The 23,679-nt window shown below is 38.9% G+C and overlaps 1 protein-coding gene across 1 annotated transcript; it reads left to right on the top strand.

Moving 5' to 3' along the window:
• Nucleotides 1-4,494: 4,494 nt before the first annotated feature.
• Nucleotides 4,495-7,566, top strand: HTR1A (5-hydroxytryptamine receptor 1A). The gene has a single exon (XM_003899719.4). The coding sequence runs from the start codon at nucleotides 5,321-5,323 to the stop codon at nucleotides 6,587-6,589; it is 1,269 nt and encodes a 422-aa protein (XP_003899768.1). The 5' UTR covers nucleotides 4,495-5,320; the 3' UTR covers nucleotides 6,590-7,566.
• Nucleotides 7,567-23,679: the final 16,113 nt, after the last annotated feature.

The following is a 23,679-nucleotide window of genomic DNA, read 5'->3' as shown; positions in this document are numbered from 1 at the left end:
TCACAATTATTGCATTTATATAATAGCATGCTGTATAGAAACATTAAAATACTCTGTAATATTAAGCACCGATTTAAGTTTTGCAACAAAAATGTCACTTGCCAAAGAAAATAAAAATGTGGGCATTTCCACCTGTTGTTAAGTTAAACAGAGTAACTGCATTTTGTTTCAAAAATTGTTAGACTGAATTTAATTTCCAGCTATCTTTAGATTAATAGGAAATTTTGAACTAGCATTCCAAATATTTTTCTCATCCCAGCTATGCTCTTACTCTTTCAAAAGTGAACAATAAAAATATTGACAGAAGGATAGCATTGTAAAAGTACATGTATTAATGTTTGTCACTATAGATCTGTTAATTTCTCACAATAAAAATACTCTCTTTGGGTTTTTACTGAATTTTTAAACATTTTATTAGGACCTAATAATTTCAAATACTTATTTTACGCTTTTGAACAAATGGATGAACTTCCAGGGAAAGAGTAGAGTCCTTTTCAATACTGATCATTGACCTTTCATTGGCATGTTCTTTTATTCCCTTCACTAACTTCTGATTATGTAAAGAAGTCTCCGAATGCAGCAAACACATCTTGTTTTCTGCTTGTCTTTTACTCAGAATTTCCCAGAGAATTGGAAGCTTACCAAATACTTTAAAGAATGGGGAGAATGTAACATCCACATGCAAATTGCTTTCCTAATAAATCCTCGCCTGAAAGAGACTTTTTTTTCAATCTTCACTCTCTAAGGCCACCCAGCTCTCTTTTTCCACACTTTAGAGCAATTACCAGTAGACAGAGAATTAATATTTTTACTTTACATCAGTATTATTGGTATTATTGTTTAATTTTTATTGTGTGTTTATTATGAGCCAGTGAAATGTATTAAATGGTTTAATCTTCACAAGTCTATTATTATACTAGTTTCATTACTGAGGAAATAAGAGGGTTAATTAATTTGTTCAAGTCGCATGCATAGAAAATACATGTTATAAGTTTTTTTCACTCTTTATGTACTGTGCTTTTAGTATGTGTACTCAATGCACTAAGTCAACCTGACAATTCTCAAAAGCGGAGATTGACGCTTCCACTGTTTGTGTTTTATCATTGAAAACCCAGTGCAATTCCAGGCCTGCAAGTGCCTGACAGGGAGCAAAAGCAGTGACGAAATGATATTATTAGAGGAAGGTATATAGTGAGGATTAGATAAGAAAAAAGCAAAACACAACAAAAAAGTCAAGAAAACACAATACAAAAACAACTCATGCTGTTTTAAAGAAAAATTATTTTCTTGGCATTTTTGTTGCATTTTTTGAATCTTTTCACTGATAATCGGAAGACCACATTTCCCAAATTATCTAAGGAAAAGTTTTGTATAAGTTGTTTCTCCTAGTCATTTCCAATCAAAATTCACAGTTCTGAAAAAAACACAATTGCCCTACTGCTATAGTATTTGGGGATTGGGAAGAATTAAATTTAGAATAATGTTTTTAACCTAACAAAATAATTGATTCTAGTTTTAATTACATGAAAAAAAGTAAAAAACTTTTTTTTCATTAGGAGCTTTTAGAAACGAGTTTTATAATCTCATAAGCAAATATTCAACTCTTTACTATATAGATTCTGTCTTCAGTAATAAAGACAAATCATCCATAGTTTGGGGATAATGGACAAACATATCAATTACCGAGAAACTCCAACTACCAGCCTTCAGTAATGATAGGGCTTCAAGGTTCACAGCAAAACTTCAGCTTAAATCTTTTTAGTTTGTGTCCCTGGTCAAGGAATTACATTGAAATGCTGGGTGTGTATCAAATTTCCTGTGAAAATGTTAAAAATATTTATCTTTTAAAAACGATTTTAGAGAAATTTCACATGATGGATGATGTATCATACCCTAAATTCATAACCTGACAAGTTTATGCTGGCATCTAGTAAATTCAAAAAGAAATAAAGGCAGAATGACGAGAATTTTTCTTTCCAAATGATATCATCAATAATATCCGTTACAAAGCTTGCTTTTCTTTAGGTTAACTTTAGAGGCCTTGAAGAATAAGAGCTCATCTCTTTATGCAGGAGCTTCGGTTTGCAGCATTTACTTAAGAAATATTTAGTATTCTGTATCTTTAAGAGTTAAACATAGAAGAATTGGCTAAGTGAAAATGAAGAAATGCATTATCATTCTGTATATATCATTATATATCACAGTATTGTTAGTTTAAAAAAGTTAAACATAAATATCTATTAGTCACTTGCAGACTATGGAACCATAGTCAGTGCTATATACTTTCATACTTCTATTTCCCTCCTAGTATTCGTAAGTGTGCCTTAAAAACTTTTAAAGTATAAGAAATAAAATGTTTGATATATTACATGTATTATTTCTAAGAAAAAATTTGAATTACTTTGGATTTTTATAAACTTTGGTAAATTCTGCATCATAGCATATTAAAGCAGAATAACAAATGCTAGACCTCAGGAATATTAATCCCAGATTTTACAGCATTTTAACTTTATGAAAAAAAATAAATTTGTCAGTTATTAAACTATTTGGGATCCAACAGATGAAAGCAGAATTCTAACATATTTATTGATTTATTTGTGATTTACATATTTACATGTGTGTTTGACACAATTCTGAATTATGTTCTTGATATGCATATATTTGCTTCTTAAATTTTAAGTTTCCTTCATTTTACTTTGTTTATAGTCTCAACTATAATTGCAAAGTTTAATTTTAGAGGATTCAGCTTTTAAATGTTTTCCCGTTATAATTTTTGGACCTCCAGCTCTACCGTAACTGTAAATATAGTTCTGTATTTGTCAAGAGACTTTAGAAGTGGAAATAGATACCTTCACGAATCTTAAAAAGACTTCTTCAGAGTCTGTAAACAGCATGACCATGTATACTTATCTCTTTCTTTTCAGTGCAATGAATCATCAAAATGGCAGGCTCATTGTGGTGGCATGCTGAAATGATTGAGTGGGAACTGTGCCCAGAACTGAACTGTTAAAAAAAAAAAAAAAAAAAAAAAAAAAACCTTATCCAAACACACTGTCCTGTACTGTAATGCATTGGCCCAACTAGATTCTTTTGGATGCTTTGGTGATTGCTCTTTTGTTTGGGCTTGGAGAATTCAGAGCTATGGAATTCAGAGCTCAGATTTGAACACAATATTAAGATTATTGCAATCTCTAGTGAATCTGTGCATGTTATCCAGAGTCAGAGACTGCATTCTGCACTTTCCTTTCACCTCAGGCATGCAGTCAGGATGTATAAATGAAATGTTGTATGGTATGTTTACTGTAGTTGCTTAGAAGTCCCATTCTTTACCAATGCTCAAATGTGATTAAATTTTTTTCTTGTTAAAGGAAACAGCTTAGAACAAACCCATGTAAGTATCTTTATTTTCAATGATTTAACATTTCCAAATGTTAAAACCAACACAGATGAAAGTGTTTGCCTAGCTTTATTAAAATGGCATTCCCAGTTAGAACTTGTGAATGACAGATACTTCAGGCTTTCGAAGGAAGCTAAAACATATAATAATATGTTTCAGAGCAATTCAGAGCAAAAGAGGGCACTAAAACCAATTTTTAAAGAAAATAGGGAGGAGACAAAACTCAATGCTACCTTTTCTTTTAATAACTGTCTTCCTCTTTCTAGAAGAAGTTGTACTTCCTCAATACTTGCTTTATTTCTAGACGGCACTCTAAAACATTTGCCAGAAGGTGGCGACATAAACCCTTATTGCTTAGAGCTGTCCCAGGTGCTGAACCCAGTTTCTGAGATAGGAGAGGCTAGCCGGCTAGCGAACAGGGATTCCACCAAGTTTCCCCCAGAGGTTTGCAGGCTCTGGTAGGAAGTGCAAACGGCCATATAAAATGCCAGGCTTCACTTAAAACACATATGCAAAATATTTCCATCCCTGAATTTGCTAGCCACAAAGTGACAGTGTCACCGAAATTACAAGTGTAGTAGTGATGGAAAAGTGTGTGTGTGTGTTTAGAATATATATCACATTGAGTTTTGTTCTTCATTTCGAGGTGCAGTTGTTTACCTCTCCTTGTCCTTTGACACGTCCTTTATAATTTCGTTCTCTCCTAGTTCCCCAAGGTTAAAAAAAAAGTCACAGGCAATATCCTCCCCGAAGGAATCCGGTCTGACTGTTAGATGATAACGGAGGTAGCGTTTTTGTTGTTGTTTGTATGTTTGTTTGTTTTGAGACGGAGTCTCGCTCTGTCGCCCAGGCTGCAGTGCAGTGGCGCGAGAACTGAGGGAGGTAACTTTTTAAAAACGAGACACACTCCGTCTTCTTCCTTCAATTAGCAATTATTGGGAGACTGACCCAGGACTGTTCACCTTCCCATTCAGACTCCCTGTGCTTCCTTTACTCATCTCCTATTGCCACTCAGGGATGCTGACACGATTTAAGAATTTGACAGATAATATGAGGCAATGAGTAGTCGGAATTCCCTCCCCCCGAATACCCCCTCCCCAGTCTGACTGGGTTGGAGGAGGAGTTTATCTGTTACAACCTTGGTCTGACCGACAGGGATCCGGTGTGTGTAAGTGAGTTCTGAGTCTCTGTTGACAAAAAGGGACTGGAAGGGAAAGACGCTGAGCTTGAGGGAGAGGAGGGCGGGGACCCAGAGGAAAGAGGCACTCCTCGGGGTTGGGGAAATATTAGGAGGGGAGGGTTAGAATGGGAGGGAGGGAGCCTGGCTTTCGAAGCGACTCGCAGAGGGATAAATAAAGGGAAGTGAGGAGGAAGAGCGAGACTGAAAGGGAAGGCAAGTGGGGAGAAGGGGGTCGAAAGAGGCAGAAGAGAAAGAGAGAAGAGAGAGGAGGAGAGAGGGGGAGAGAGGGAAAGAAGGAAACAGGGAGAGGAGGGTCACAGAGTGACCGTGGAGGATGGGGCTTCTCGGTTCTAGATATTTCTGGGATTGGAGACTGTTTGCTAGAGGGGAGACTCCAGCTCCACCGGCAGCCAGTTTGGGAGCGGCAAAGTAAAATGGACAGCGACAGACAGACGTTCCAGCCACCTCTCCGCCGCCCGGAGATCCTGGAGCTGCTTTCAGGCCAACTCCAGTTTCCCAGCTGGAGCCTCTGAACGCGCTGGACTGCGCGAGCCGGGGGAGCGCCTGAAAGCTGTTCCTCAGAGATACCTTCGCCGAAGCAGTAAGAACTTCCTGCTTGGGTGCCTGCATTCCCTTCCTCCGAAACTTCCCAGGAGAAGCGGGGGAAGACCCAGGGGAAGGGGCGAGGCGGATCTTCGCGCTGCTTTTTCTTCCCTCCCCGTTCCCGCGCCGGGCGCGCAGGCATGGATGTGCTCAGCCCTGGTCAGGGCAACAACACCACATCACCACCGGGTCCCTTTGAGACCGGCGGCAACACTACTGGTATCTCCGACGTGACCTTCAGCTACCAAGTGATCACCTCTCTGCTGCTGGGCACGCTCATCTTCTGCGCGGTGCTGGGCAATGCGTGCGTGGTGGCTGCCATCGCCTTGGAGCGCTCCCTGCAGAACGTGGCCAATTATCTTATTGGCTCTTTGGCGGTCACCGACCTCATGGTGTCGGTGTTAGTGCTGCCCATGGCCGCACTGTATCAGGTGCTCAACAAGTGGACACTGGGCCAGGTCACCTGCGACCTGTTCATCGCCCTGGACGTGCTGTGCTGCACCTCATCCATCCTGCACCTGTGCGCCATCGCGCTGGACAGGTACTGGGCCATCACGGACCCCATCGACTACGTGAACAAGAGGACGCCCCGGCGCGCCGCTGCGCTCATCTCGCTCACTTGGCTTATTGGCTTCCTCATCTCTATCCCGCCCATGCTGGGCTGGCGCACCCCGGAAGACCGCTCGGACCCCGACGCATGCACCATTAGCAAGGACCACGGCTACACTATTTACTCCACTTTCGGAGCTTTCTACATCCCGCTGCTGCTCATGCTGGTTCTCTATGGGCGCATATTCCGAGCTGCGCGCTTCCGCATCCGCAAGACGGTCAAAAAGGTGGAGAAGACCGGAGCCGACACCCGTCATGGAGCATCTCCCACCCCGCAGCCCAAGAAGAGCGTGAATGGAGAGTCGGGGGGCAGGAACTGGAGGCTGGGCGTGGAGAGCAAGGCAGGGGGTGCTCTGTGCGCCAATGGCGCGGTGAGGCAAGGCGACGATGGCGCCGCCCTAGAGGTGATCGAGGTGCACCGAGTGGGCAACTCCAAAGAGCACTTGCCTCTGCCCAGCGAGGCTGGTTCTACCCCTTGTGCCTCCGCCTCTTTCGAGAGGAAAAATGAGCGCAACGCCGATGCCAAGCGCAAGATGGCCCTGGCCCGAGAGAGGAAGACAGTGAAGACGCTGGGCATCATCATGGGCACCTTCATCCTCTGCTGGCTGCCCTTCTTCATCGTGGCTCTTGTTCTGCCTTTCTGCGAGAGCAGCTGCCACATGCCAACGCTGTTGGGCGCGATAATCAATTGGCTGGGTTACTCCAACTCTCTGCTTAATCCGGTCATTTACGCATACTTCAACAAGGACTTTCAAAACGCGTTTAAGAAGATCATTAAGTGTAAGTTCTGCCGCCAGTGATGACGGAGGAGTAGCCGGCCAGTCGGGGCTACAGGATCTGCCCCATTCACTATGCTTCCCCCAACCCTAGGGAATCAACACTTAAGATAATTTGCCACTTCTTCTCTGTCTCTCTGCTCCGCCCGCGGCTTGCGGACCTGGTCCCCTCCCCACTTCCCGCTCCAGCGCAGGGCGCTTTGTGCAAAGGAGACCCAGCGGTGGGGCGTGAGAGCCCAGAAAATTCAGAGTTTGTGAGAAGCGACATTGGCTCAGACTTTGCCTTTAGCATCAGTTTTGATCCCAGCAATTGCCTCTTCTCTCTTCTATCCCCTAAATCTTTGCGGTAGATGTTTAATTCTTAGTTGTTCAAGGCAGAAAATCCAAAAACTAAAAAATAAATAAACTGTACACACAGCCGCCGCGCCCACTAAGGAGCTCCACCCGATCACCCAACTTCTAGAACTTGGACTTCAGGTTCGGGAATTTGCTCCATCTCTCCCGCCCTCTGGCCCTTGAAATATTCACCTTTTCCTCCCTATTTTTATCTTTTATTTTCTTTCATTGCTTCCCTCTCTGCCCTCGCCCATCCTTATGCACGAATCTGCTGGTCCAGAGAGGCGGAAGAGGCTGCTTTTCCCCGTGCCCGCGGTGCCCCCGGGATTCCCTGTCTTCGCGCAGACTTGAGATTAACTCTCTCGTGCAGTGCGCAACCCCTGCTTCCTTTGTTTCCTTGGACTCAAAACAAGTGGCTAGAAGGTGTCTCTTAGAGTGGACTTGTAAGTACAAGGCCGGGCCAGTGGGGGAGAGTGAGGAGGAGGAGGGTGTGCAGACCACTTTGTCTATGCTTGTCTTGGTGTCAGCACTCACCAAAGAAGCTGACAATCATACAGTGGAGAGAACGGACGCTGTTTGCACAGGTAGCTGGCGAATGTGTACGTCCAGGCATCACCACTTACTTACTGCGGGAGGCGCCAGCCGGCCGCTGTTTGCGCTCTGGGGAGGCTGAGAGGCCTGGAGTCCGCGCGCCTCCCCAGCCATCTGTGCTCTGGCAGGGCGGTAGGCGCTCCTGGCTGCTGACTGACTTACCGGATCTGGGTTACTCCGCCTACGCTCTGGGGCGCCCTGAAATGCGGGTAGACACCTGAGGTTTTTGCCATAGCCGGCGGCGCAAGGTCCCGCGGAACTCTTGGGATTGGAGAGACCAAGAAGGCTTTAAAGGGGCGACATGCTGGGGCGGCAAAGAGGAAAGGTTCTCCAGGGCGCGCGTGCCCGAGGCTCCAGCTGGCTGCCTCAGTAAAACCTGAAAGAGCTATTTTATCCTTACGATGTAGACTTTTTCCTCCTAATTCACGCTCTTGTCCTTTTTGGATCGGGGAATAATTCTGCTGAGCGTGTCCCAACACTCACTGCATTTGCTTTACAGTACATCCAAGACACAAAGTTAGCAGAACTTAGTTTTCCAAATAGGAATTCTGGGCTTTCAGTGGAATGCCCAGATAGTCCATAGGTTAGCACTATCTGTGACAGCAGGCAGATAGTTTAAATAGCAGGGTCCTAAAGGACTAGTTAGGAGGTGGTCTTCCTGGGGAAGCTAAGAATCTTTTATGGGATTATTTGCTCCCTGGCGTGGCCATTCTGCTGTGCCAACGGTCTACAGAAACCACCTTTTTGCCCTTTGAATTGTGCAGCACTCCAGGCTTTCTCTCCTTCAGTTATTCTTGAAGCCTTGCCACTCCTGCCGAGAAACTGGTTAAAATCTTTGCTGCCCCAGAAAGGGAAGTTATTTAGGTACTCTCTTTGGATGCAAATTTCCAACTACGTGATGGAGATCTAGAGGATTGTCATTGTTTGATCTAGCTTCCAGTTTTGTTTTCCAGAAAATTCACAAAATAATTGACACCTACTCCCCTCTCTCTTCAGCTGTACCTTTCGAATGTTTGCATTTGCTGTTTTGAGAACCGTATTACATTTACACATTGCAAAAATTGCCAATGAAAAGTTCATTTGTTTACAATTAAGAAAGTGAAAGGACAGCTCTGTCACTTGAAGCCATTTTATTGTTTGTCAGACTGAACAAAACTTTCCTTTGGTGTCTGCTTCTGTATTCTAAACTGGAAGTAGACATCATATTCCAGCTAAGTAGGGAAAGTTTTAGAACTTTGGGAATAATTTGTCTATATATGTATAATGCTCAGAAGGGTCTGCAGTGAAGAAAGTAAGATAGACTTCTCCAGTACAACTATTACTCATTTGATAATTCAGTTTCATTTTTGCTTACATAATCTAAGTAGACCTATATCAGAAACCAAGTTTTTATGTATGTTATACTAAATTTTAGGAACAACGTCTATATTTTAAAAATCCAAACCCCAAATTTGCTCATCCAAATTATGTCTTGGCCAGCAAGTTTTACATTAGAAGTTTTGAGACTTCCATTTATTTGTGTCTTTTACAGAATTGTATGACAATGACTTTTGGACATTTGTTCTTTCTGCTTTGGAATATTTATACAAGAATGGAGAAGGAACATTAAACTGGAGCATAATTGTCAAGGCAATAGAGAATTTAGAGAAATAAAATAGCTGCATATCTCTAAAGAGTGCCTGATGCTTTCTTTTTTCTTTAACGTATTTGTACTAAGGTAAAGTGTTGATGCATCAAAATTGCCTTCACTTTTCCTTATGACAATAACAGACTTTAATAATGGTAATGCTACAATTAACTGATATCAGTAACACATGCATCTTTATTTCAATCAAAATCTCTACTTGTATTTATTTGTATAATTTTAAAATTAAAGTTAAAAATACAGTGATTAGAAGAAGATCCTTCTTTATAGGTCAGGGATCTGACTTAGGGAAATAAGTGTACTTTTCAACAGTAAAACTCATTCTAGATGGGTGATTTCCTTAAAAAAATGTGCCTCTGGAAAAAGAAAGTCACGTATCATTTAGGCATAAAACCACACATTTTCCATGACTGGCACCTGCAGGTAACGTTTAGGTTTCTTTCTAACATGGACAGAATGGAAGATATGTGGAGCAAAACTAGTCTCTGGGGAAAGCAGCAGGGGTCCAACCTGCCTTTTTAAAACAGCAGATGGTGCTGAGATCCCTCCTCTGTCTTCCCTGCAACATTCAGCTGGAAGAAAATAACCTCCACTGTTTCAAAAGGAACAGTTAATTGTTTGGGGTTTGTCAATTAAAAGCATAGGGGCATTTTATTTTCTGGCTGGGTCTTCTTCCATAGTAGTGTTCTGTATATAAGACGTATTACTATGTTAAAATTAATTATTATGCTTTATTATTTCCCTACTTGAGTAGTCAGGAACACCTCTTGTTTCTGTTGTTATATTTGTTCATTCTACTGCTTTCTGGTGTCAGAATGATGGCTGCAGGGCAAAGTGAGCATGGGTAAACCTCAAGTAAACAAAGGTCAGGGTTATTATTGCCAGGGCAGCGAGCACTCTGAGGCTCATGAAACCTGGTTCAGGTGATGTATGTACATACACATATTATCCCAATGGCGAAAAACAAAATCAGGGTGCTAGTGGTGGCTCTTACCTGTAACCCAACACTTTTTGAGGCCTAGGGGAAGCAGGAGGATCGCTTGAGGCCAGGAGTTCAAGGTTACAGTGAGCTATGATCACGCCACTACACTCCAGCTTGGGTGACAGAGCAAGACTCTATATCCAAAAAAGAAAAAAAGAGTAAAATTAGAAGAATTGATGGAATAAGAACTATCTGAAGTTTGTAATTTTAAACACATTACATAAATGTGTTCCTGACGTTGAGTAAAATGCTGAAGTGGACATATTTGTCAGTTGAATTTTGACTCTTAACTGTTCCCCACTTTTGCTCCCTCCTCTGGCATCTCTTTGTCCAGGGACAATGGCTTTCTGTTTTCTACAGGCCTTCCTGTGGCCTCTATCAACACCTCAACTAAGAGAAGGAATTGTTAGTTAACAGTCACTTCCCGTGTGACTAAGAAGCACCACTAACCGATTTTCAGTGATCTTGTGTCAGCTACTGCTTGATAATATTGAAATATAAAACTACCAATTAATACAAGATGCTGTTGTTACCTTAAAGTAGTTTTCAACCAATTTGAATATATAAAAATAAACTGATAAGGCCAAGTAACTACTCATGACAGGGACAAAGTGTCATGTAAACAGGGTGAATCACAAGAGTTTGGCTCTATAAGAATTCAGAGGACAAAGATCACTGTGGGCTCATAGTGGGAAGGGAAGAGTGGGTAGAGAGCACTGTATATTGTATGTAGGATTGAGCTCTGGGCCGATGGGGGGGTGATACGAAAAGGCAGACATTCCTTATGAGGTGACAGAAATACCCTAATCCCTTCTTCCTGGCAAGTGGGGGCCTAGAATGAAATTTCTGTCTGACTGCTGGATGTTGATTAATTGCCTGGGTTTACTATGCAAATGGTGATCCTTGAGAAAGATGCAGACTCAAAACCTCCCATGTGTTGTATTAACTGGAAATGGTCTGGGAAGAGAGAGGAAAAGATGGGTCCAAAGCCAAAGGAATGGCTAGATGAGAGGAAGAATGTTTTGAGCAGAGTAAGGAGGAGAGCATAAGAATGAGGAGAGAATCATTAACCATTAAGGAGTTGCAATAGGGTGGCCAGGGGTATGTACAGGACAAAAAATTCAAACTTATGTAATGTTTGTAATTTTGCCACATGGTTTTTACACATAATGTGCCACTTAAATTTGAAGTAGCAGATCCGGTTAGAAATACCAATTAGAACATTTTAGCTAGAGCAGAAGGTTCACAGAGTAGTGATAAGTACAGAAAGAGGTGCTAGAGATTTGTATGTGGAGGTACTTATGCCAGGTTAAAAAGCTGAAACTGCGGTTTTAGCCAGTGGAGACCACTAATAACTAAAGCAGACGTGTTCTCTTTGGAGGTGATTTCAATGAGGCAGGTGTGAAACAATAAAGGCCTGAACGTGGGAAGCTGGCAGAAGGAATGGAAAACAAGTAAGATGATGAAAAATACATCAAAGAAGGAACTGGCAGGACTTGGTGTCTGGATGTGAAGAGAGAGGCAGTAGAAGATGCTGATGAGGTTTTGAGCCAGGGATATTTGGGCAAATGACAGAAAGGGAAAGTCAGGGATTTTTTTTCCTGTGGGTCTTTCCTTTTGCAGCTTCATCTGTAAATGTGAAAAGGCTTTGTCTTCTGCTAAAAGAATTCCCAATCCAGATGGCAGGGGCCTGCTGGAAAAGGTATTAATACATATCACAGCATTAGAACAATCTGCCATTTGGATGAGTAAATGAGGAATGCTACTACATAGAGTAGTGATTGGAATCATTCCCTGATTAATATTAATTTCTTTTTCAGTAGGGGATGTTAATTGTTTTTGGAAGAGGGTACAATTCCAAGAGAGAACAGCCTTTCAGGAAGAGCAACCCCCCAAATACTATGTTAAGTAGTGTATTAAGAATGGTACATCTATCTAGTTAAGTAAGTGGAGAGCAGAGGAAATCAATTTTGCTCTTTGAGTTCACTTACTAAGAACCATAAGAGACCTATTTGATCCTTATATTCCTAGAAAATCTAGACCCATTTGTGTCTTAGTCCGTTCAGGCTGCTATAACAAAATACCATAAGTTGGGTAGTTTACAGACACCAGAAATTTATTTCTGACAGTATTAGAGGCTGGGAAGTCCAAAATCAAGGCACCAGCAGGTTTGTTGTCTGGTGAGGGATTGCTTACTTGTTCACAGATGGCTGCCTTTTCTCTGTAACCTCCCATGGCAAGAGGGACAGGAACCTCTCTGAAGCCTCTTTTATAAGTGCATGAATCTCATTCATGAAGGATCTTTCCTCATAACCTAATCACCTCCCCAATACTACACCTGCTAATACTATTACCTTGGTGATTAGGTTTCAACACATGCATTTTAGGGGGACACAAACTTTCAGACCGTAGCAGTGAGGCTAACGTATCCAGTGAATTTCTGTTATTTTTCAATCTACTTTGCTTATGTGGCAATGGCAAGAATAGGGAAATGAGTAGAATCCACAGACATTTCCATATCTGACACCATTCCAGGCATTATCATGCCCACTGCCTATAACCCTGTGCAATTGCCCAGCCTTTCAGAAAGTTGTCCAGGCCAATAATTCAAGGAGCTGTTTTGTATTGGAAAGTGGTTGTTCTGTTGTGTCTAAGCTAGTTTCATCTTTGAAGACATGCAAGGGAAAAAAACCTGACTGGGAGCAGAAGGGAGAGGAAAAGGCAGGGGAGATAACGGGACACACTTACCTTGTTATATAGCTGTGGAGATTGATGAGAAAGTGTTTTCAAACTCCTTGGAGAGGAAGCACCCTGTGAAATATGGTGTGCTTCATAGTCTCTGGAAATAATAAGTCTGACTTTGCGATAACTAAAGAAGATAGAAATCAAACAGTGAAAGCTGATTTTAACTTTAAAAGAACAGTAGATACAGGACTTCAATTGCAAATATTCATCAAAAACATAGTTTATTCTAAGTATTTACTAGAGATAAGGAGCAATTTATGGGAGAGGCTCTGGCTCAGGAGTAATGGGCATAAAATTCATTTGTTCATTCAACTAAGATTTCTGGAATACCAATGGGCCAGGGATGGTTTTACATACTTGGGATACAGCAGTGAAAAAACTAGGTAAAATCTTTTGGCAGGTTGTTTGCAAAAATTGCCACCATTATTTTTCTCCATGTGTTCACCTCTTTTGCAAGGTGATTGAAAATTGCTACAAGAATAGATTTTAGGTGTGCTCAACACACACACACAAATGATAAGTATTTGAAGTAATGAATATGTTTTAAAAAGATATGGAGGCTATTTTCTTATACCTTGAACCTGGGCTGGCCTTATGCCTTGCTTTGTTGAATACGATGGGGCAGCATTGATGTGGTACCAGTTCTGACCATGGAACTCAAGAGGCTCTGTCCTCTTCCACTTGCTTCCTTGAAACCCTGCCCAACTGTCATGTGAACAATCCTGTGCTTACTTGCTGGAGACAAAGAGATCAGATGGAGCAGAGGAGTCATCCCAGCTGAGGCCATTCTGGATCAGCTAGCACTCAACAGACTTGGCAGCTGACTGCAGACACAAGAGTGAGGGCAGCGTAGACCAGAAGAAACTCTCAGCTTCATTCAATCTAAATTATCAAAACACAGACTTTTAAACTAAATAAATGGTTGTTATTTTAAGGCACTAAAATTTGGGGTAATTTGTTATATCGGAAAAGCTAACTAGTACAGTCTCAGATCTTAAGGAATTTATAATAGGGAGAACAGAGAAAATAAGCAACAATAACAAAATCATATACATATGTAGTATATCAGATGGCAATCTGGAAAATAAACTGAAGATGTATAGGGAGTGCTAAGGTGAAGGGGAAGGATGTTGCTATTTTTTGTTAGTGTTTAGGTGACCACTCACTGATAAGGTGACATTTGGATAATGGCCTCAAAGGAGTTATCAGAGGCATGTGTTTGGAGCTTGGTGAAAATGAGCCCTCGGATAAATAAATCTTAAGAAATCTTAGTCAATTTACTGTGAAACTACAAATGATGTATTTCCAACAAAGGAAATGCCAGGAAATTGCAGATTTGGAAATTTGTGTGCCCAAAATCTAGGGCCTTCCCACTTCCTGACTGGAGACCTATTGGGTTGAAGGTATTAATATTCAACTTGTTCAGGATAAGACTCAGCCAGTCAGTGGGAAACCCTGAATGGGATCTTACCAAATCTTAGGTATTGCCATGATCCTGAAACTCTGACATATACTCTACATCGGGGTCCCAACCCCCAGGCCATGGATCTGTCCCATCCATGGCCTGTTAGAAACTGGGCCACACAGCAGATGAGCCAGCATTCCCACCTGAGCCTTGTCTCCTATCAGATCAACTGTGGCATTAGATTTTCATAGCAGTGCGAACACTATTGTGAACAGTGCATGTGAGGGATCTAGGTTGCATGCTCCTTATGAGAATGTAATGATACCTGTAATGTGCTTGAATCATCCCAAAACCATACCCCTGCCCACTGCTGTCCATGGAAAAATTGTCTTCCACAAAACCAGTCCCTGGTTTTTGAAAGATTGGGGACCGCTGCTCTACATGGTGGAAAAAAAGCTACCTTGGCAAGTGAGGTCACCTGAATTTTACTTCTGACTATGCTATCACTGTCATCTTGGTATATTGTATAGTTTTATTTTGAGAACAGCTTTATTGAGGTTTCATTCACATACTTTACAATTAACCCATTTAAAGTGTATAATTCAAAGGTTATAAGTACACTCACAGAAATGCTCAGTCATCATTACAACCAAATTTTGGGACATATTCATCACTCCCAAAATAAACCCTGTACTCTTTATCAGTCACTCCTTATTTCCCACTACTCCTTGAGCCCTAGGCAATCACCAGTCTACTTTCTGTCTTTATAAATGTGCCCATTCTGGACATTTTATCGAAATAAAGTCAATTAACATGTAGTCTTTTGTAGCCAGATCCTTTTACCTAGCATAATGTTTTCAAGATTCATTTATGTTGTGGCATGTATCAATACTGTATGTCTTTTTATTGCCAAATAATATTCAGTTTTAAGACTCTATCATATTTTATTCATCCATGAATTAATTGATCATTGTGGTTGTTTCCACTTTTTGGCTATTATGAATAATGCTGTTGTGAATACTTGTGTACAGATTTCTACTTGAGTGTATATTTTCATTAATCTAGGGTATAAAACTAGAGATGGAATTGCTGGATGATATGATAACTGTATGTTTAACTTTTTGAAGGACTTCCAAGCTGTTTTCCATAATGGTTATACCATTTGAAATTCCCACCAACAATGTAAGAGGGTTCCAATTTTTCCACATCCTCCTCAATATTTGTTATTATCTGTCTTCTTGATTATAGCTATCCTAGTGAGTCTGAGGTGGTATTTCATTGTGGTTTTGACTTGCATTTTCCTAATGACTAATGATGTTGTGCATCTTGTTATATGCTTATTGACTGTTGGCATGTCTTCTTTAGAGAAATATCTATTTCAATTCTTTGCTCATTTTTAAACTAGCTGGTCTTTTTATTATTGAGTTGTAAGAGTTATTTATATATTCTGGATACTAGATTCTTATCAGGCTTATGAATTACAAATCTTTTCTCCAATTCTGTTATCTTTTCACTTTCTTAACTTTATCATTTGCATCACAGCAATATTTTTTTTTGCTTGTGTTTTGGAGTTGTATCTAAGAAAGTCATGGAAGGTTTACTCCTATGTTTTCTTTTAAGGGTTTTACATTTTAAGTTTTAGCTTTTACATTTAGGTAGTTGATTTATTTGTGAGTTATTTTATGTATAATATATGGAAGGGGCTCAAATTCAGTTTTGTTTGCCAATACCATTTTCAATACCATTTGTTGAAAAGAGTATTCTTTCCCCATTGATTTTTTTATGCCCTTGATTAAGATCAATTGAGCATAAATGTAAGGGATTATTTCTGGATTCTCAATTCTGTTCCTCTAAACTGATGTCAATTGTTACAGCAGTACACAGTCTTGATTATTGTATCTTTGTGGTAAGTTTTGAAATCAGGCAATGTGATTCCTCCAACTTTGTTCTTTTTTTCAACATCAGTCCAGGTATTCTAGATCCCTTGCATTTTCATATAAATTTTAATATCAGCTTATCAATTTCAGAAAATAACGTTAACTGGGATTTTAATAGGGACTGCACTGGATCTGTATATCCACATCGAAAGTATTATCTGTTATCATCTTACCAATATTAAATCTTCTGATTCAGGGCCTTTCCATTTATTTAAGTGTGATTTAATTTATCTTAACACCATTTTGTGGTTTTTAGGGTGCAAGTTTTACACTTATTTTGTTATACTTTTTTGTAGGCATTTTTTCTCTTTTTGTCACTACTGTAAATGAGATTGCTTTAAAATTTCATTTTCAAATAGTTCAGTGTATAGAAATACAATTAATTCTCATATGTTGATCTTGTATTCTGCAGTCTTGCTAAAATTATTTTAATAGGTATTTAAGTGAGTTTCTTAAGATATTCCATATACATTATGCCATCTGCAAATATAGTTTTACTTTAAAAAATGGATGTCTTATATTATTTTCTTGACCAATTCCCTTGCTGTAACTTCTACCATCAGGGGGAATAAAAGTGATGAGAGTGGACATCCTGTCTTGTTCCTGATTTTATGGGAAAAGCATTCAGTTCTCCACCATTTGAGTATTAAGTTAATGGTGGGTTTTTCATAGATGCTCTTTATCAGTTTAAGAAAGTTTCTTTATTATCCTAGTTTGTTAGGTGTTTTCATTGTGACAGGATGTTGAAGTTGATCGATGTTTTCTATTTGTCAGTTGAGATGATTATATGCTTTTTGTGATTTTTTTAAAGATTAAATGAAATAATTCAGGAAATATTTAGCAAAAACTCTGCTATATACTAACTACTTAACAAATGTTATTTAATATTTGCTCAAGGAAGCACCCGTAATTGGATTTGCATTGGTTGTGTAGTTGCAGAGCAAGGAGAAAAGTTACATTGAATATTAGATGTCATTCCTGATTTTTTAATCATATAAAACAGAAGACTGATTTATTAGTCTGGTCTCACGCTGCTAATAAAGACATACCTGAGAACAGGTAATTTATAAAGGAGGAAGTTTAATTGACTCCCAGTTTGGCATGGCTGGGAAGACCTCAGGAAACTTGCAATCATGGTGGAAGGGGAAGAAAACACGTCCTTCTTCACATGGTGGCAGGAAAGAGAAGTGCAAAGTGAAGTGGGCAAAAAGCCCCTTATAAAACCATCAAATCTTATGAGAACTCACCCACTATCATGAGAATAGCATGGGGAAAACCACCCGCATAATTCAATTATCTCCCACCAGGTCTGTCCCATGACACACGGGGATTATGGGAACTACTAATCAAGATGAGATTTGGGTGGAGACACACCCAAAGCATTTCAACAGTTAAGTAGAATGCCTCAGGGAGAAAAAAGAGGACATTTACAAACTAGCTTTGTCCACATGATAAAACTTTAATTTTAAGGAAATTAAAATAACACTTAAAAATGAGGAATGAACTTGATAAGTGGTAAAATACTAAAAAATGTATTTGAGAAATTCACCTTTCTCTCTTCTTGTCTTTGTTTTGCCTGTGACCTTGTGTGGCTCTCTCTCTGGGTGTGTGTGCACAACCATTCACACCCACTAATCTATGCCTCTAGTGTGTGGGGGAGAGCTTATCAATGCTTTTAGTTCATTGCTTTCAGTTCGTAATGATTTTCACAGTGGACCACCCTGTTACCACTCGTAAGCCTTACCAGAGGAACCAGATGGCTGATATATTTGAGTTGCCAAAACAGTAGCAATAAAACCCATAAAATGTGGAGAAAAGATATTTTCCTTTTTTATTGTATTTCAATCCTGACAGTGTCATTAAATAATGAGAACTTCAAAAGCTCACTGTGAAATTCACAAATTATTAAGAGTCTAGGCTGTTCTCATTCTTTATTGTTAAATAATTAAGCTTTGATCATCTCAAACACACACACTTGATTGGTGTCATTTGATGACATTACAATTTTTGCTTTAACAAATTAGAAACATATTAATGTTAAATTGACTTTATCTGTTTCTTATCTTGCATTTATATTTTGATAATACAGTATCTGATCATATTTGTTTATTCAATTGGTGTGAATTTTTAATAATGTGTTCTTAACCTTGTTGGCTTTCTGATGTGCAACTTTTCATGATGCTTGGTTTAATATGCCTCTTACCCATTTAATCATACTTTAATAGTATATAATGTGCTAATAGTGGGACTATTAGCACATTTTTATCTGTTTTATCTGATGTTATTAGCACATATTATCAGTTTTATCTAATTTTTCATGAACATTTACATATATATATACACACACAATATGACATTATTTTACATACTTAGGTGTATGTTTATAAAGTCTGATGCACTCTTAGCAAAATACGTTTTATGTTCACATGTATAAAACAAGCAATATATCAGTGGTTCTTAGGGATAATTTTGTACCCTCCACCCCAAGGAACATTGGCAATGTCTGGAATCATTTTTCATCGTCACAGTTGGACGGGTGCTACTGGCATCTAGTGGGTAGATGACAGAGGTGTCATTCAACATGTTCAATGCACAGGACAACCCCCACAACAAATAATTATCTGGCCCAAAATATCAATAGTGTTGAGGTTAAAAAATTCTCTAGATAAATTTCCTTCTCATGTTTTCCAATGAATTTTTTTTGGGGTACTTTTATGGCTAGCAAAGAAATAATGCATGCATTTAGGAAGACTTCAAAACAAAAATTGCTATAAATTTCACTTTGTTTTTGTAATGTTTGTTAACTTCTCCAGAGACTTTCACACATAGAATTTAATGTACTTCTTATGTAATTTCTGGGATATAGAAATGGAAGATTTGCCAAATAAATATGCTTTTTTTTACAGATACAAAACATACACAGAATTTAAGTGATTATCCTAAGGTTACATGGTTGATTAGTGATCACAGTTCCTTGTCTGATGGTAAAAGCATAAAAGGCTGACTTTTATGTTCCTGGGAGAAAAACAGGATGATAATGCCAGTGTTCAAAAAGCCTTACTCTATCTTTTCTCCTTGTTTTCCACCTCCTCAGCAATATAAAAAATCCCAGGGGAATAATTTCACCATTCTATTACTAAACACTGAATAATCTCATACCATCATTTCAATTAGAGCATATTTCTTTATTGATGTAGAATTAAATATACTTATGTTAACTTGAAATTTACATTTAGTATTAATCATAATGTGGAAGGAAATTAAATCTCAAATTGATCCTATACATTCTCTTAATAAGTTTGTAAAACTGAAACATGTCAAGCAATATGGAGTCTCCATGTTCTTCCTCTGCAAGTTCTAATTTGTGCCTCCTCTTTTAGCTGTTGAACAATAAATGAGTTTATGAGAGAATGCCAGTAAACAGGATAGAGATTTAAATTAGAAATGGGACAAATATTGGTACTTAATTACTGCAGTGTTAACCTTGGTGTCAGTGATTTTCAGAATAGTTAACTGAGAGGAGAAATTTACTGGTATTTCGATCCCCAAATTTCTTTCTACTGTACTACTATTTTGGCCAGGCACGAAGATCCTTAAGCTCTACGTGGAGACTGTTAATATTATGAAATAATTTCTTCTGTTTGAATGGTTGAGGTAATTAATTTTAAAGAAAGTAAGTGATCATTTAAGCTATCTTTGTATGAATAAATTCTATTTAAATGTCTTCCAACAACTTGTACAAACCTTTGAAAGTGAAGGACAAGTTACAAAGCCATCCATCCTACCTTAACATTTTCTCCATCTGTCAATCAAGGGTTTTTTGAAATTTGGTGTCCAAGGATTATAGTTAAGATTTTTTCTCAATATACTTACTGAGTTTCTGCTAAATGTCTAGCACTGGGAATACAACAAAAGAGGCACAGTGGCTTCATACATGTTTTCTGCAGCTAAACTTTTCATTAGGTAGGTAGTAGATTGTGGTAAATTCTGGAGTAAACCTGGGGAGATGAAGATGGCATAGCAGCAGAGTGAAAGGACTCTCACTGATCAGTAACCAAATATAAAGAAGACAGTCAGGAATTTACAGCTTCATGGTAGGTGGGCAGAAAGCTGAGAGAAAGATCAGGGGGTGAAATGACCCCAAAGTGATATTTCAAAGTTTTTTATTTAGTTGAATGCCTAGAAAGTGAGTTGTGATCAAAACTCCTACATTACCTACTGAAGTAGTGTGTTGAATATTTAGGAATCATTTGTAAATACTTATAGCAATTGTTCTCAATCCTGGTTGCACATTTGAATTACATGGGGAGCTTTTAAACACATGGAAGACTGTGCTCCCATCTAGAGATTCTGATTCATTAAGTCTAGAGTTAGGCCTAAGAAATTGCTGTTAACAAAGCAAACAAAGAAAACTCCCTGAGTTTCCTAAAATACAGGAGACTAGGGATCCAAAGGGGTTAGAATATATCTGATGGCATCTCGTGAACCTCATCATAGGAAAATGTGGTATATGCTTGATGGTAATAACTATATGAGTCTGAGACTTTACAAAGAGATATATGACATTTGGGCTATAGTCTACCCTGTGGGAAAGAATAAGAAAAAGCCAATCAAACTTTATATACTCTTGGTCTCCTACTTATCCCTAAGTGACCTATGGGACCTAGTGATTAAGAAACAGATACAGTGTTAACAATAAGGAACCATTTGCACTGTTCCCTAATTTACTGCATCACCTTAGGGAATACTCTTGACTAAAATATTTTTGAGGCATCAAGTTAGAACTCAGCATAAATAGAAACTAACTGCAAATGGATTTAAAAGACAATGGTAGATGCTGTCTTTGGGCAACCAGCATAAGGTCCTATCAATGACAGCACATTCACTGTTCAGGAAGCATACACATGCACACACACACACGCACACACATGGCAGAGATCACATTTATAGCATGGTAAAAACATTTTCAAATCCAAGTTTATAAGGGATAAACTACAATCCTGGGTGTATGGAATAAAGAAGATGATTGATCTATGTAATAACTGAGGAACACAAAGGAAATATTTACAAGTAGCTGGAAGATAGGACAGTCATTATTTTGGCAAATTCAATTTTGATCTCTTGCTGTCCTGAATCTTTGATAAATATATCTTGAATCACTTAACTAACATAAGTGAGACCATTTTTTTAATCTGCCATCATTTTAACAGGAATATACTTAGATATGCAAACTATTTGACAAAGCTACATTTTTTGAAAAAGTTTGAAGACCAGTTTCAAAGGAGTTAGATGATTAGAGCAAGAACTGTATCATGATGATGTTAATTTTGTTGAAGTATAATTGCCCTTGCTGTCTTATCCACATGAATACATTTGCTGTTAAAGGTTTTTATAGATTGTTTCCATCATGCCTAAAACCTAATTGGTTAAAATTAAAATGGAAAACCCTAAAACTGCAAAAGAATTTTCAAGTTCCCAATGGTCATTTGAGTTCCCACATGTAGTTCTCACCTTTCAAAATTGCTAAGAAATAGGAAAATTGAAGAAAAGTAAAAGACTATCAAAGATTATTATTTCAGCAGTGGAGGTAGAAAGAAGGGGATCTGTGAAAAACTCGCCTGAACAGCAGCTCTAAAAAATAGCCTTCTACATCCAAACTGAAGGCTTGGGTAAGTAGTGGGCAAAGTAGAAGTGAAATTTTAGTCCTTATGAATCTGAAAAATGCATCAGTGAATGAAACCACAACATAAAAGGCTGATAAGATTTTTTTAAAATAATGATAATATTCTTTATTAGTGAAAGTGTTGTAACAATGAACACTCATACATATAGTTGATAAATGTAAGTTGGTACAAAGTTTCCTTAAGTAAAATTGTTGTCATGTATCATGGACTTTCAAATGTTTGATATCTTTGGTTAACTAATTTTACTTTCAGAAAATTCTGTGGAAGCAGTCATACCACCGATCAATGATGCATTTATGGAGATATTCATTACAGCACTTTTAATACAGAAAACCTAGGTAGAGGTCAAATGTTCAATATTAGGGGTTTGAGTGAATTTATTGTGGCACTCTATACAATGGAATACTATGTAGTATTTCAAAATGATATATAAGCACACATGTTTTGTCTTTGAATGATAGTAGAAATATATTGTTAATGAGAAAAGCAAGTTACAAAACATTCATATATAAAGAAATATTTGTCCATATATAAAGAAGAAGTCTTGAATGTCTACCTACACATTAGCAGTTATTATTTCTCTGTGGTGAACTAAGGATGATTTCTTCATTTTTTAAAAAATTATCCCATGAAGTTTAATAACTTGTGTGAAAAAAAAAATTTAATTGGTGGTATGAAATACATTATTTCTATAGAAAATTCATACTGTGTTTCTTTTAGTCTTTGAGAATCTGAAGCAAATATTTTTGCCATGTGGGATACATTTTATATGTAGCTATAATTCATTAAAATTTTATATCCATAATATGTTAGTTGTAGAGACAAGAGTACACACAGGAAACAATTAGATGGAATGAAATGAAAATAAATCACCCAATAGAAGTAGTATAGGTGTTACAACTGGCATCAGGAGATCAGTAAAGGGATATTTTAAAGCTATCTGGGGAGTCAACTCATTGGCATACATTTTGTGTTACTAGGTTAAAGCACAGATGACTCACCCACTTATTGTCCCTCATTCCCTGTGCCTTAGTTTGGTGATCTGAGTTACAGAATTCACTGTATGTTATTTGATATCCTTCTTTAACTTGGCCTTCACTTTTCATGAACAAGGTTATCCAGCAAGGTGCAGATGTGGCTACTGTGACTAAACATGCCGTCTCCTTTCTGGATTTGGGGCCTAGGCTACCTGGGATCATTTCCTTCCCAGTTTTATTGGATTGGTGCAAAAATAATTGCAGTTTTGGAACGTGACTTTTTTTTTTTTTTTTTTTTTTTTTGAGACGGAGTCTCGCTCTGTGGCCCAGGCTGGAGTGCAGTGGCCGGATCTCAGCTCACTGCAAGCTCCGCCTCCTGGGTTTACGCCATTCTCCTGCCTCAGCCTCCCGAGTAGCTGGGACTACAGGTGCCCGCCACCTCGCCCGGCTAGTTTTTTGTATTTTTTTTAAGTAGAGACGGGGTTTCACCGTGTTAGCCAGGATGGTCTCGATCTCCTGACCTTGTGATCCGCCCGTCTCGGCCTCCCAAAGTGCTGGGATTACAGGCTTGAGCCACCGCGCCCGGCCTGGAACGTGACTTTTAAATGACTTTTAAATCATTATAACTATGCTCAAACACATCTTTATTTTATTTATTTTATTATGATTATTATTATTATTATTGAGGCAGAGTCTCGCTCTGTCGCCCAGGCTGCAGCGCAGTGGTGCGATCTCGGCTCATTCCAACTTCCGCCTCCTGGGTTCAAGCAATTCTCCTACCTCAGCCTCCCAAGTAGCTGGGACTACAGGCA

Source organism: Papio anubis, chromosome 5 (assembly GCF_008728515.1).
Source record: "Papio anubis isolate 15944 chromosome 5, Panubis1.0, whole genome shotgun sequence".
NCBI classification, from domain to species: domain Eukaryota; kingdom Metazoa; phylum Chordata; class Mammalia; order Primates; family Cercopithecidae; genus Papio; species Papio anubis.
This window is presented reverse-complemented; position numbering and strand designations above follow the sequence as displayed.